This window comes from Haemaphysalis longicornis, unplaced genomic scaffold, assembly GCF_048455015.1.
Source record: "Haemaphysalis longicornis isolate Haplotype H1 unplaced genomic scaffold, Haemaphysalis longicornis Haplotype H1 scaffold_7, whole genome shotgun sequence".
In the NCBI taxonomy this organism is placed as follows: Eukaryota; Metazoa; Arthropoda; class Arachnida; order Ixodida; family Ixodidae; genus Haemaphysalis; species Haemaphysalis longicornis.
This window is the reverse complement of record NW_027526422.1, coordinates 16826268-16842188: the sequence shown is the minus strand read 5'-3', so window position 1 is coordinate 16842188 and position 15921 is coordinate 16826268. Positions and strand designations below refer to the sequence as shown.

The 15921-nt window shown below is 47.5% G+C and overlaps 1 protein-coding gene across 1 annotated transcript in view; it reads right to left on the bottom strand.

Moving 5' to 3' along the window:
• The window catches only part of LOC144144600 (SEC14-like protein 2), a 70801-nt gene that overhangs the window by 8000 nt on the left and 46880 nt on the right, over window positions 1-15921 (bottom strand). The window contains exons 7-11 of the mRNA XM_077676107.1: window positions 13363-13441; window positions 9674-9754; window positions 4777-4863; window positions 3685-3791; window positions 295-619 (exon numbers count right to left, since the gene is read on the bottom strand). Coding sequence (XP_077532233.1) covers window positions 295-619; window positions 3685-3791; window positions 4777-4863; window positions 9674-9754; window positions 13363-13441 — 679 coding nt within the window. The remainder of the gene's footprint in view (window positions 1-294; window positions 620-3684; window positions 3792-4776; window positions 4864-9673; window positions 9755-13362; window positions 13442-15921) is intronic.

Genomic DNA, 15921 nt, shown 5'->3' with positions numbered 1-15921 from the left:
AAGCATCGCATAAAAAACAGAGCAGCTCAGAAAGAAAATACGATACGGAAGCTACGCAGAAATAAATGGATAGTTGCATCAAGGTTAAACAGCAGTCAATATGACGAAGCTGTGGAGTGCGTAAAATGTGAAAAGGAACCTTTCCATTGAAGTAACACAGTTCAGTCTAGCACGGCCAGGCAGACAGCAAGCCAGCAATCAACGTTTAAGATGCACTCGGCATGGTGCTTCTGCTGTTGGACCTTAAAAAGATGGCCGCCAAGCTACGGAGGCAGCCTGTCTTTCGCGACTCACATTTCCCGGGCGTGTTGCACACGAGCATGCCGTCCTCGGGAACGAGGTGGCAGTTGACTCGCTGCATGGCGACCAGCTCCTGCATCCCGTCGCCGCCGCCGTCCACCGCGCCGTTGGAGTCTGGCATGAAGAAGACGCCGAAGCCGATGTCGTAGTTCTCCGTCTGGAACTCCCAGCGCAGGATGGAGCCGGCCTCGGCCACCTCGACCGTGAGCGGCACGGCCGACTTCTTCTCCACCACGCACATCTTCAGGTTCTGGTCCGACGAGAGTCGCCGAGACGGCGCCGTGTAGCACGAGCACGGAACGGGCCCGCCAGTCCCCACCTGCGTGGGTGCGCCAAGCGAGGGTGGTGGTGGGGGATGGGCTGCAATCGACGCGTCGGAAATCTAGCCGTGCTTTCCTCACCAGTCACACTTGGAGCGGCTGCCCTCTAGAAGATAATCTTCAAACACCTGGGTCTGTTCCATTAGCAGGGGTCGCGCGTTTTTTTTTTTGGGGGGGGGGGGGGGGGGGGGGGCGAGCCGCCACTATTTCCTTCATAGGCTACAAGGCGGTTGGTTAATTGATCGGCTATGAGGTTTAACGCGCCGAGGCGATGAGGTGCGCTGTTGTGGAGAGCTGTGGATCAATTTTGACCACCTGGGGATCTTTGACGTGCGCCGAAATCTCGAACACACGAGCGTTCTCGCTTTCCGCCTTCATCAGAAAAGTGGTGGTCTTATGTCGTCTGCTGTGTTTCCAGTCTTCTGTTTCTGTGCGATTTCCTGCGCGTAGTCCTGTGTTCCCGCCTCCACCACTTTTCTGATGAAGACGGAAAGCGAGAACGCCAGTGTGTGCGAGATTTTGGCGCACGTTAAAGACCCCCAGGTGGTCAAAAGTAATCCACAGCCCTCCGCAACAGCGCACCTGATCGCGTGAGTAGCGTCGGCGCGTTAAACTTTAAAATCGATCAATTAACCAGAAATACAGGACTGTAAGCATAGGAGAGAACACGGGACTGCGCCTGTCCTGTGGTACGTCTCTCCTTTTTGTGGGCGTCTCAAATTGCGCAGCTTTTTACTTCACGTTAGAGGTGAACGTGGTCGCAAGAAAAGAAAAAAATGCACAAAAATACGAACGCATATAAAGAAACTACACAATAAATGGGGTGTAAAAAACGTTCTAGCGTTCTCTGATTTAATTGCGACAGACAGCAATCGTAAATATTTTAGTCGTAGTTTTAACTACCGCTTCCGCAGTCGTTCCAGCGACCAGACAGGCTTCATGAAAACGGCTGTAAAACAAGTCGTGATGCGAATTTACTAAATCAGATTAAATGACGTTCATCCGCTAGGGTAACAGCCGTAACTTTAGCAGATTAATTGCACTGATATCACGGAGCAAGAATAATATTCTTGCTCCGTGACTGATACACTAACAATAATTGAAATCACAATATGATACAGATCTGTGCTGAAAGTAACCGAGCAAGGTATCCCCCAAAATTACAGATGGTTTGCATTAAAAGCGCCTCAACCCCAGATATCGGCTTGTAAGGCAGACCATTCAGGAGTAGAAACATTGCAAAAAAGAATTATATTTCGCAGTGGGCAAAGACTTGCCTCGAGCACGAACACTGCAAAAATACTTCGCAAAACTTCCAATATTTTTTCTGTTATTCATCGTCAAGCGTTGCTTCAAATAGAGTTACGACTGACAGCTTCCATGTCTCTGGAACCTGGTGGAACCACTGCCTGAACTGGAGGAGTATGCGCGAAGCAAGCTGTCAATTTAAACGACAGCTGCACGAAAATTCTTTGCATAACACTTCCTTCATCATCATTTATTAAACCCTTAAGGACCCCAGAAGGGTATAACATAAGGGGGGGGGGGCAGAGTCATCAGTAGTGCATATGTGGTACAAGAAAAATACGGTTGGGTACATGGTTCATTAGACAATTTATACAACAACAAATCTAATTAGAGAATTTAACAACAACCGAAATATTAATAAACTGAAAAAGGCAGCAGCGGCAAGTCTTGGGGATTATATAAAATTAAAGTCTAAGGTGAGATAATAATAATTCTTTGAATTTCGTCGGATTGCGTTCACGAACAACAGAGTCTGGCAGCTTGCTCCATTCTTCGATGGCACGTGGTAGGAATGACATATTGAATGCGTTAGATGAAGCATGCAATCGTTGTATGCTCATGGAATTGAACAGACGGCGTGAGTAACGGGACGGTGTGATCAAGAGGGAAGTACGGAGATGGTGAAAGTGATAATACAGTTTGTGGAAGAGGCATATCTGTCCGATTTCACGTCTAAGAAACTTACTCCGCCTTGGGTATTTATCCTAAATCTGGACGGATAAAGCGTGGACCTCAAAGTAGTCATCCGTCCGCAAGAGCTCTGATGAACAGGAAAGCTGCACTTTTGCATCTAATATAAAGGCTTCTTTGCTAGAAAAGAAAGCTGAAGACATGGTTCCCAGCAGGGAATCACCCAAAAGCATAGTGACCCCCCCCCCTCTCCCCTTCGCGAACAATTTTCGTGGACAGATGAGTACTGCGCGGAAGATGGACACTATGCATCTCAGGATAAATGAAAGTGTACGTGTTGACCTCCTCTACGCTGTTCAATTCCACAGCTGTTTCGCTACACAGACTGCTGCAAAAGGTGGAGCCAGTGTCGAATGTGGCCTAGGCGGGGAGAATGGGGAACGGGGGATAGGAACACGAGGAACTGCCCTTTGCTCCTCTGTACTACTTCTTCCAGGTTGTTGCGGGTCGTTATTGGCCGTTTCAGATTGTTACGCGCTGGTACCGACTGCTACGGATCGCTGATGATCATTACTTGCAACGAACTGTCGCTGAGCGCGGGTCGATGTCGGCAAGAAATTCTGCGTCGCACAGGTTATGTGGGTGAGCAAATTTGTATATGTCGCCTCTTCCTACTCCTCCAACGCTTATCTGGCTCTGCAATTTCTTTGAGGCTATGGACCGCGTACGTCGGGCCCCACAGAGAAGGACCTCAATCACATCGTCATGGTTATCACAATTCTGGTTCTCTCGTCATGAATAGGGGCGTCACACTGAATGACGAGAGCGATGAGTTATCCCTCCCAACTAGCAGATAAATCAAGGTAGAGCTCTTGATGAAGAGCAGTGTCGGATGGGTGGAAAGTACAGCAGAATGACGCCCCCCCTCCCCGCCTCGAAGGGCGAAATCTTCCTCCTTCTCAAGAGGGCACGGAAGTACCATTCACTCCAGACGCTTGTCGAAAGCGGATTCAGCAGGAGTGTTTTTGTAGGCGCTTGGGTTGAAAAGACTCATCACGCGTCACCGTTATCTACTGTCCTACTACCGGCAGCAAACATATACCCATATTTTCGCTATCCTACTTACAATGTGCGTACACCTGGGGTCTCCGTCGGGTCCGGTCATGGTGCCACCCCAGTGAAGGGGCAGTTCCTCGGGCGGAATGTCTTGCAGAAGGACTTTCTTCCAGTTGTCTGTGACAGTATCCAGAAATGAAGGCATTAGCGAGCGATAACTTGGAGGCAAGGTTCGCGGTTGCCTACGCAATTCAATAAGCTATTGCCGAAACCTTAGATGAACGCTGAAATTTAAGACTACGTTGCTACACAAAGCCTAGCTTTATGAGCAGGCATGTCCGAAGATATTATAAGAGAATTTCCGGCTCGTAGGGCTAGATCCGAGCCATGAACAGAGTTCTGTCAACAGAACGGCGCATATAGTAGAGTACGGCGCACGCCTTTTGTGTCACGTGCACTTCGAATGGACCGCAACCATGGTCGTGGGGCGCTGCCCGGTCTAACTAAAGCGGCCTTTTTTTGTGGGTCTAAAATACACACAAGTTGTTTAAAAGTATTTCAGAAAACTCAAGTTACCCATGTATAAGCCTTTCCAGTGAGGTTCCATCAGGACTAATTCTCAGTTATCCAGGGCACTTTATTTATATTCCTCGTTTCACTCGCGGATAAACAAGGCATCGGCGGCCTATATAGTACTGGACACTCGAGAAGGAAAAATAAACATCGCTCTGTTTAACAGCTTACCCGATAGATATTTCCCTGCCCTACAAAGTTCCCGGAAAGCACGACACTAGAAGAATCAGAAGGCGCAAGTGGCCTCACTAGATTTTTAGCCACCCGCCGCGGTGGCTCAGTGGCTAAAGCGTTGTGCTGCTGAGCACAAGGACGCGGGTTCTCTTCCCGGCCGCGGCGGCCGTTTTTCTGATGGAGGAGGAAAGCAAAAACGCCAGTGTGTGCGAGATTTCGGCGTACGTTAAAGGTCCCCAGGTGGTCAAAATTCATTCGGAGCCCTCCACTACGGCACGCCTCATCGGTGCGCCTGCCGCGGTTGCGTTGGCGCGTTAAACCCTACAATCAATCAGACTTTTAGCCCAGCCCTGCAGCATATACCTCGAAGCTCGTTTCAGTATAGACCATTGCGGCTGTTTTGAAGGTGACTTACCTTTGCCGAAAACGTGTATTTTCTTAGCCGTCTCTTCACTGAGGAAAGGCTTGACCATGTTGTAGATTATGGGGTATATCTTTGGCGCTGAAAGAAGCGTACAAACAACGAAATCAGGGACGGCTACCATACTGCTGGTGTCGCTTACTGTCGGCAAGTCTGAGTATTCCTTAATGAGACAAAGTTTCTGCCACACCGGCCGTTTCTATGATGGTGCAAAAACGAAAACGCCTGTGTGTCGAAATTTTCGCGCTCGTTAAACATCTCCAGGGGGTTGAACTAAGCCTTCCCAACGGCGCTCCTCGAAGTCCAAATGCAGCTACCACGCGCAAAAACCACATCAATTTTTAAAGTGAGAAAGCTTTCTTTTTTTAACTGCGTAATAATATACGGATTCCAAAGCGAAGCCAGAAACAATACCCAAAGTTTTTGAACATAGCGCAAAATTTGCGCACTCAGGAGAATGCTTACTGAGTTCGGCCCGCGTAACAACGCACTGTATATAACTGGAGTTGATCTGGCCGGTAACCCTGTGTGCTAATGTGATATTGGTACAAAGAAAACTATATTATAAGTTAGCTTAGCAGTTGGTGTCCCTTCCCACAAGCGTTTGCTTTTAATAATTTGTTGACTCAGCGCAACAGCGAATCAGTCGTATGGCATGCCAGGCGGGAAAACCGCGACGGCAGCATCGTCCTGGACTGGACACCTGATATTGAAATTGGAGAAATGCAGTCCTCCCTCCTCCCCCTAGAAAAAAAAACTGCAGCCTGCATTCCAGTACACGCATCTTGGAACAGGTTACGCCAGGTTTGAGAATTATCCGTTATCACATTGCGGATGCGCCCGGAGTTCCGGATAACTCTTTATGACATAAAAGATTTAAACTGGATCATTAGTATTGATATATGATTAGGCAATCGCTGTTAGGTAAGGCATGACGCTGCAGTAACTGGCTTTCGTAGTTGCGTTAGAGATGGGAAAGACAGTGTGAAACAACCTTCAATGTGAATTTCTTCAATCCTCATGTGGACAGTTTGTCCACCATAGCATACAATATAACAACCAAATTCTATTACACTGATTAGCTGAGAAGTGTGTGACACCGCAACATGAAAACGATCGTAATGAATCTCGTCCATGGCCTGTTGTCATAATTATGGCTACCGAGGAATCACACACGTCCCTCGCCCTTTACCTTACACTGTCCCCGTGCTAGTTTTTCTTTGCAGCCACTTTCATGCTGCACCGGGGTTTCCTCGATTTTTGAATAACAAACATTTCTTCCGTCTCTACAAAGCGATTCCTTCCCATTCAAAGGTAACTTAGTACAAAGTCAGCAGCAACCAGAGAAAGAACAATAGAATGGCTTCCGCTATGTGTAGTGTGCCACCATTATTGTCGCAGTCCATTAGGGCTTCGAGCCTATGCCTGCCTTCTCGCCCTGATATCCCGCGGCCGAAGCCAAGACCCAATTTCCGGCGTTTCGGTAGTTCTTAGCGATTTCTGGCTTAAGGTGTATGTACAGTCGGTAAAACGCTTGTCTATAACAGCGATTTCAACTTCAACCAGCTACATCCTAAAACTGCCGAAACATACTCGTTCCAAACATGTCGGAGGCAAAAGCGAAGGGCTAAGACCTCAGTATTCCGCAGTAGTTTTATTCAAATCCCGCTTCGGCGGGGTAGGATAGCGCTGAGAGTACGAAAGCTGTGTTATAGACAAGCCTTTTACCGGCTGTACATGAAAGGAGAGTCCGAGACGCCTATAACCGCCTTACTCTTTTCTGGGAAATAGAGCATTTATTGCATCTCGAACTTTCGGTATATATTCGATAGCAGAACATTTCGTTCAACTGGCGCTCGGTGCTCCAGTTGCCGTTGTGCTTCAGAACCTGAATAGCCCATTCAATGCGCAGATCACGTTGGGAGTTCTGGCAAAGATACTAAGAAAAGCTATACCGGAATCCTTCAATGCGCTTCTGGTCATGAAACTTCAGCGTAACGCTATAGCGTTACGCTGAAGTTTTATAGGAAGCTCTCCCATATATGGGAGAGCTTCATATAAAAACCGAAGCTCCCGCGCGCAGCGCTGCAAGTCCGCTGGAGGCGGCTTGGACGTGCGGCCGCATCGGCAGTGCGTTGGGTCGCGATCTTGCTTTAGTGTTTGTTGTGCGATATACCTTAATTCACTCATCGCGAATGGCAAACCATGTAAACTACGGTGCCTCAGACGTGCTGCGTGATTAGTTTTCGCTCTGGCTATCCAAGGGGAGAGAGAGAGAGAAATAAACGTTTATTTCTCTAAAACACAAAACACAAAAAAGGAGGTATGTATAATCTCGGATGCTAAAAAAAAAAAACAAAAAAAGCTTCGCTGTTCTCCTTCCCGAGAAAACGCGAACAGAACGACAGATGGAAGCGAGCCCTTTCACGACAGGAGACGAACGCTTTCAGTTTCGGGTGGATGCACTTACGCGTGTGCGAGAAACATTCCGACTCCGAGTATGCTATTCGGTTCGATGGGTTCATAACAAGCGGCTAATCTGTGTCTTCCCAGCGCGAGAAGCCCAAGCTCCGCGTCGGCGCAATCCCCCAGATATTCGAAAAGCTGCCGGAGTATCTGGCGAAGCCGAACACACGGTCGCGATCACAAAAACTAAACTCGCCTGCAAAACGACGTCGGTTGTCGTCGCTTAACAACGATGAAACGGGAGCTGCTGTATGCATGATGTCCTCCATGATATTTGTATGACGTCTGTCATTTCCCTACTTGCATCCCGCTGTTGCCACAAGCTTATTTATTCGACCAGATTTAGGGGAAATCCCTAAGGTGGAGTAAGTTTCTGTGAAGGAAAGTTTGACCAGGACGAATTTTTGACCAGGACGTCCTGGTCCAGGACGAATCCTGGACCAGGACGAATTTTTCTTCAACTGCGAAGTTTCTGAGAAAGATGTATAGCTTTGCTTTGTAGCCGTATGGCTGCATTTAGGTGGATGTCAAACTTTCATTCACAGAAGCTTATTTAAATAAACACTTCTGCTCTACAACCATGGTGAACTTGTGTAGTCTCTTCTGCACGTGCTTGGCAGCTGCCTGCTACAGCCGCCTAGCGGTCAATCAGCTTCCTGTCATCTGTGTTGCTCACCTAAAATCTGCGGTGGCCACATTATGATAATCCATCAGTTATATCGACTTCTCAAAAGCCGGGCATGGATAGCTGTTCCTGTCTGTTTTTTTTTTTTAACTTGCTCTTTGGTTGGGCGGGTGGGAGGCGCTCTGCGTGCGAGTTTTTATCTGACACACTACGTATGCGTGCTCAGCCTAGCGTCACTCAAGGTTATAATAAATACACCCCCCCCCCCCGCGCGCCCATTATGCTGCTTATTTTTTCTGCTGTCCATGCTCACTACCCAACTGCAGATTTCTATTACTATGTTATTGCCTCGCTATAAAATCACGCAGATGTAGCGCTAAACCAACGTGCTAGGAGGCTGACTTTGTATACCTATTTGATCAGCGCAGCAGATCACCCAGGGCTGCATCCACTTTAATTTCGGTGCTAGTTAACTCATATCATCCACGCGGAAAATCACAGGGTAGTCAAAAATGAAAAATTTTGAATGTACGCCCTCCCAAAGCAAAAATTTAGCCGTGCCTGTCGCTACTAGCGAACACCGCGGCATGCATTTGTATCACGCATGGCCCCGCCTACATCTCGCAGCTAAGCTACGCGACAATAACTGGCACAAAGATATGCAACCTAACCTTACCTAACCTAAGCTATTATGCTGAATGAAATGGACAGCAGAGGAATCTAGGCGTGTTTCTGCGGGAGAAAAAAAAAATGGCCGGGTATCTGCTCCTTTCGTTGCAAATGTCGCCGAAAGACGATAGTCGACTGGCGCCCCTGCCAAGTAGAAGCCTTCCTCCTCTTTCCCGCTCACTTCTCATGCTGTTCCTCTCCTGTCTGTTTCGTCCCAAGATAACACGTTAGAGGTTTGCTCAAGTCAATCTAAATTTACGGCGTTCTACTGTTCCAAGTCGGGTGTTTCGATGCCAGCGCTGCCGTACAGCGGAGACGCGCGTGAATTTAGGCACCCTACTACGTTTATAGTACCACGCTGCCCTACTCCACGAGCGTTCCAAGTGGAACGTGGATCCCATCTATTGGAACCTTTCGTTGCTATTGCCGTGTTATTTCTTAAATGTCCCCAGGAGGTAGCCCTGGCAACAGCAGGCGACGGTTATTTCACTTGCTATCGCAGAAACCAAGTATCCATGATTTTTTTAAATAAAAGAACACTGCAAATAAGATTTATGTATTGATTTGCAGCGTTATATTTGTGTACTGCCTTGTTATTGTTCAACAATGTTGACAAGTATGAACACTGGCACCGGACTTAGACGTTTAGATTTGGCGGTGAGTATATAAGCCTATTGCGGAGATTTTGTTTCGCTTTGGCCGGGTGGCTGAATCGAGTCACAGACAGACATACAGACCAAAATTTCTGCGTTTAAGTAGCCCAAGAAAGACTATCTTCTTTAAAAACAGGCCAGCAAGCGTCGCCAGAAGCCGGCATCTCATTGACAGGGGCGATCCCAGCGGCAGCTTTTGTCCCTGAATGAAACTTCGGCCGGAGTTCTGTGACCAGAGAAGCATTCAAGGACTGTGGCTTTACTAAGGTGGTCGTACCTCGCTCTAGAATGAGAGAATATACGTTTCCTCCAAGGATGAACGCGGGAAAATGATGGAGGTAGGTCTTGGGGCCACTGATCGGTACTACCGTACTTTCCTTCTGACGACTTGCTCTCCAGCCGCATAACTGACATATATCGGAAGCAACGGGATGCGTGTATTCAGCGAGCAAAATAGACAAGTACGACTTGCGCTCACCATTTATGACGTACGCTTTCTTGAGCATTTCGGGATAGTTGTCCTCATACATCGTCACCAAGTTTATGATCATGTCCAACGCTGTAAGAGAAAAGGCCGTGTAGGGGTTAAAAGTCACACGCACACATTTCGATGCACAACGAGAACACACGTGATTACAAATAAAGGGCTTCTTATTTGTAATCCTCCTACTGGTCATTTGTAGGTGCATTTGTAGTAACGTTTTAACAGGGTTGAAGACAGTAATTGCGACCGTATTTTCCTCACTTGTGTGAGAGTCGCGGTGCTCTCCGCCACAAAATCGCACCGAATGCGACCACGCTTATTCACAGTAAAACTTAGTGCAGGACAGACAAAACACAGGTGGGGCGGTTAGAGCTGGCTCCAGTTACTTCAGTTTTTCCTATCATTTTCTATCCTGAGCTAACTTTTATTGCGATTGCAATTGACTAGCTAGCGAGCAGTAAGATTTATTAAGACTGTATACGGTTATGAATATGTGGGCAACGTTACTTTGCGTTAAATGGTGGCCTCAACCACGATGTGAGTGAGGCATACAAATAAAACTGGGTACTGACTGAGTGCTTTGAACAGAAATACTTGTTCGCCCTAGTTTATCAAACTTCTTCTGCATTGGGTATTTATACAAATCACTGCACCTATCTTCACGTGCACTCCAAAAAATTGCCGTAGGTGGGATTCACCACAACGCCTCACAACGACCAATCACCGTGACCAAATGTGAGAATTTGGCGAATGACGAGGCCCGGCATGCGATAAGAGCAAAATAATGTGCGCTGTTGCCCCAGCGCAGATCCTAACAGCAAAGCTGCTTAAGCTCTTGGTCGCGCCGTCGATGAACAAAAACGCGCGCCACCTGTCGTCTGTTCCTAACGTCACTCACCCCGCGTTGCTAGGGGCAACCACCTGCGCTCATAAAACTCACAATCTGCGACGGCAGAACTCATAAAACTCATAAAAATGCGGCGGCAGAACTCTATCCGACGATGTGCCGCGCACATGGGGGATGGTACGACCAAAGAAGATCCGGACAGCCGAAGAAAAGGCTGTTTATGGGGAAGCGCGCCGCGCTGCCAAACGTAAATGGAATCGGGGACGAGGACTCGAGGATCCCGAACGGGTGCGTGCCAGTCAGCGTTTGAGCAAACAGCGTCGCCGACAAAACGACTTTCGTCTGCTCCTCACGTCACTTGCTCCGCATTTGTAGGGGCGACCACCGCAACGGCGGTGGCCTCTTTGGGAGAAATGTGGAAGCCTGCCGACAAAGCGATCCAGGCCTGCCATTCTTGGAGAACTCTAAGGGGCATGTTCGAACAACTATGTGAGGTGCAATAGCCGGGCCACCGACGAAGGGAGAGATTGGGCGACAGAAGAAGGGCGTCACTCCCGAAGAGCCGCTACTCGAGAACGGATGCGACGACTTCAGTTGAATTTCGAAATGAATGACTGGCACTGACAATATACAGCACATTGTACATACTTCAATGAGCCAGTGTTCATTGCTCGTCGGGGGATTACGACGGCAACTGGCAGTAAACTTGACCGAGTCTCGAAGCATAACAACGCATAAACTTAGCCGAACCAAAAAAAAGCTAGGAGGGGCCGCCAGCTGTGCTGTTTCTCCAGCCTTGCACCACTAGTGCGAGCTGCAGCAATTTTTTCTTCTTCTCTGATCCCGAACTGTTCCTCGTCGGGCGCCAAATTCGAACATTTGGTCGCGTTGATTGTTTGTTCTGGGGCTTCCTGGTCAAGCCCACCTGCGGCAATTTATAGAGTAATATTCCTGATCTTGTGACAATATACATAGAGTGGCAGTACTTCCGACTTTTAATTAGTCAGTAAAATCATGTAATGACTCGCGGACCTGGATCGGAACTAAAGTTTTAGCCGTGAAAATAGTAAAGTAAATTAAACGTCTGGTTATCTGATGTAACAAAGCGGCGCATACGTAGTCGGTAAGGCTCCCGTTAAGACGCACTCGGTTAAGCTGAATTATCGAATATGACGAACAACATGGGTACGTTGCTTTAGTTTTTCACTGATTCAAAAAATCCTCTTAAAGCTGTTCTACATGATGCGAATTACGCCTGCGAATTCGCAGCTGCTGCGCCGTTCATGCAGCATAACTATTCATTTTTCCCTATTTTCACTGCTGCAACAAATTGCAAAATGACAAGCGGCGTTTACAGGGGACGTTCGACTGTTCCAAACATTCGGCAATTTGCCACAGAAAAGAGAATAGATCGTTTTGCCATAGGAAGCCCGCTCTGCATGGTGCGAATTTCGCCAGCAAATTTGCAGCTGCAGCGTCGCTCGTACGGCAGAATGATCTATTCGCGTTGCTGTGGCAAATTGCCAAATGTTTGGAACAGTCGAACGTCTCCTGTGAACGCCGCTTGTCATTTTGCAATTTTTCGCAGCAGTGAAAATAGGAAAATAGACCATTTTGCCGCGCGAGCAGCGCCGCAATTGCGAATCCGCAGGCGTAACTCGCACCGTGTAGAACGAGATTAATGCGAACCGCCTCACACGTACCCTTCCGTTCAGACTTCCGTAGTGACCGCCGTCGCTGAGGCTTGGTGGGGCATTCACGCGACCGAATGGAAAGCAAAAAGAAAAGAGAAGGAAAGAAAGAAAATGCGGCAACGGCGCGAAACGAATCTGCGTCTCCGCGCCACCACACAGGGAAAGAGCGAGAAAAGCGGGAAAGACCCGCGGATAAAGCCGCCACCTCCGCCACCTCCACCCGCGGAACCGGCGGTAAAGCAAAAGAGAACAAAAAAAGCGAGTAGTGCTGCGGCTTGTCGCGCACACACCGGCCTCACTAAAAAAAGACAGGTCGGGGAGGACAGGAGAGAAAAAAGTAAAAAGAACGCGACAACGGATACTCTTCGTATTTGCGAACAGGGAACCTTCTGACCAATGCCGTCCGATCAGCGTGATCATAGGAGCTCCCATCACCGCCACCTACCGCACCACCACCATCACAGCTATCGGCCGCAGAACCAGCGACTCAACTTCGTGTTTGTCTCGCAAGGAGAGACACTTGCCATGTCTAGCGAGCCAGGCATTCAGTGAGCGCCTATCGCACTTTCAGACTTCTGCTAAGACTAACCGAAATGGCGCGCAGCTTCTTTATGTGTGTATTTGTGACCACAGAAGTGCTTTCCAGAAGTGCTAGCCCAAATCTAAAACAGGAGGAAAACACCGAATCCTGCGCCTGAAACCAAAATAAGATTGCATCGACGGCGTGATTTATAAGATGATGCAACCGAATTTCTCAGGTTCTGGCAGCCATTTTTCTGTTTGAGGCAATAACCTTGTCAACATTTATTTTTGGGAGCTTTTCATTTCAGAGACAGCGCGAACAAGCAGAGAGAGAGAGAGAGAGAGAGAGAGAGAGACTAAACCCGATTGAGTTTGGAAACTGTAGCAAAATATTTCAGTTCTGTTAAAACAATTGGGAGAAATACGCGAAAAAATGTGGAAAAAGTCGGTGTTAAACGCCCTGTATAAAGATTTTGAAGACTGTCGAGAAACACTAACTTGCCAGAAAAAATGTCAGGTATTCTCGCCAACCTGCAAAAAGGTTTGAGCTTAGAGATCGTCACGGGCAGGCAAAGCTATATTTTATCGCTGTGATTTAAAAAAAAAGAACGAAGTCTCACCTGGTTTCCATGCAATCTGCTTGAGGTTGAAGTTCTCTAGGTCAAAAATGAAGCTGTGCATTTCTATCACTTTTCCGAGCTGCAAGAACAAAAAAAAATCATAAGCTTGTGAAAACTAGTACAGGAGATTCACTCAAACAACACTGATACCTACTCAAGAAAGCCGCGTAATTAAGGAGGGCGTTCTACGCAGAACCTATTTCCGGTTACGGTTACTTTTCCCACGCTTTGTGTGTGTTTTTCCTTTCCGCTATGCTCTGGCCCGGTGCAACAAAAGCGCCTTACGGTGACCCCAAAGTCAATACTAGTACTCACTGCAAAATTCTTCAACAAAGCGAGCGCCGTGCAACGTCGAAAAGGGAGAAAACGGCGGGAGTATATGGAATTTACAGCGGACAATGCCAAGTCAGCGAAAATTCCAACTAAGCCCCTTTGTTGGAGCAGGGGAAACACTTCATCTGCAAACTGGGTCTAGGGGAGAGGGGTGGCGGAGGATGCGATGTTCTCCGCGACCTCGGCGGCGCCGTTGGTTAGTGCCAACTGCGCTTCCGGGTCGGAGCTCTCCAGGGCCTGCTCCCAGTGTAAGGGGGAAGGAAAAGGGGGAAATGGGTCGTGGGGACACTCGCAAAGGGAGCCCGCGGGCAACATTTGGAGGACACTATAGTTGGGAATTATTCCGCAAAAGTAAAGAACAGGGAACACTAAACTAGACTTTTTAAACATTTGTTACCGAACACAAGCCCTTGCAAGGTACCTGAGGAGACTGTCTATGCCTGCTTGTTAAGTCAAAAGGAAGCACTCAACTCGCAGTCGTTCACGTACAGTCTTTCTTTATGATGTTGAGCCAATGGGACGAGCTTTCGTCTTGGCGAAAGCGAGAGATTTCTATGATTTCTTAAAATAGCGCCATGACAGTTTCGGCGCGCCTATTAAGTTTCGCAAGCGACTAAGCTGGCTTGTCGTGAATATATTAAGCTAGAATTTCATTCAGGGAGGCGACGGCAGGGGGATATTATTGTAATCCTTTCTCTGCACTCCCATTACGACGCGTGGGCTCCGGAAAGATTTTATTCGCGTAGCTGCTGCATCGTCTCAGATCAAGTCGTTGAAAGGAATTTATTTTATCGGAAGTACTAAGCAGTAATTTTAATGTCATATTAAAGATAGAAGGAAGTACGAAACTGCAAATCCTTTGCATATTACGGGTCTCTTCAATCATTCTTGCAAACGAGAAAACGGTTTAAGGAAAACGTGAACAAAACTTGACTGAGCTTTGCAATGTGCTTTTGTTAATCCTGTCAGCAAAACCTTTATTGCGTTCATAGCTGTATTTTCAAATACCTTGGTTGTAAAATGACAGGCGAAATCTCGAAAAAACACGCGTTCATCGGCTCAAAATGAACGTCCCGCAGTTATCGACACGTTATTTCCGGCTCATTGTTGCTAACAGATGTACTGCTCTGAATTAGTGCGTAAATAATCTTGCTTTTTGCGGAGAGTTGGCTTTTTATCGAGAAAAACGCGAAGTCAAGACAAAAGGCCGAACGCGGGAGCAGCTTTGCGAAACACCATTTATTCATTCCTTCCTCTAAACGTATAAAGAAAACAAAATTCGAGTTTGCGCTGCCATAGTAGTCCAATGTATGGCACAGCCGTATGGGTAGAAAGGGATGGCTGTAAAACAACCCTTTTAGAAGGAAAGTAGGTGGACCCTTAATACTCCTAAACTGACCATGAAATTTTATTCAAGCAAAAAAATATATCCTCCATTCTGCAGCATAACTTATACAACGCAATCGCGCGCCAGACTAGTAGCGATACACACAGGAAAGGGCTGCGTGCCCATTGTGAGTCTTTCTCAACGTAGGGTTTCGGCAACACCATACCATTACGCATTAACTCTGTTTCTTAACCATTGCTACTACTGCTGACGAGAAGCGTACCATCCTCAGACCAACCATGGCTTTCATTTGGGCAACACCTATCGCATAGCGACACATCCAGCCGGTTGCGTCAACGAAGCGTCTGCCCTGTGCGGGTAACGACGTCCTGAAAGTCGAACTGGTTGAATTTGGGGCCGCAAAGGCTTTCGCGCCTTCTTCTTATTATTATTTATGCGTGGCTACACACGTCCTTCTGCAATGTCCTTACGGCGTAATGCGCCCGAATATAACTTCTGATTTACAGGCTCAGTCAGCCTGTGTTGAGCAAAGGGAGAGGAGGAATGAACAGCGACAACAAAGAAAGCGGTTTCATACATTCGTACACAACCGCAAGAGAAATATGGCTCATGGTGGGCTGGAAATCCGTAATTTATATTCACGGCGTGTTGTCTACGCGCTGCAAGAGACGGTATAGCTTAAAGCGGCGAGAATCCACCGCGTAGGCGCGCGTGTGTGGGCGTACGCGCGTGCATGTCCATTTGAGATACGCATGTGTAATTTGACACACAACTTTCGCGTTTGTTTGATTATATATTTACTTGTTTGTACGTTTATTTGTTCATTGATTTATTTAAATACTCACATACTTGCAAGAAAAATGTAATGAAGATTAAAA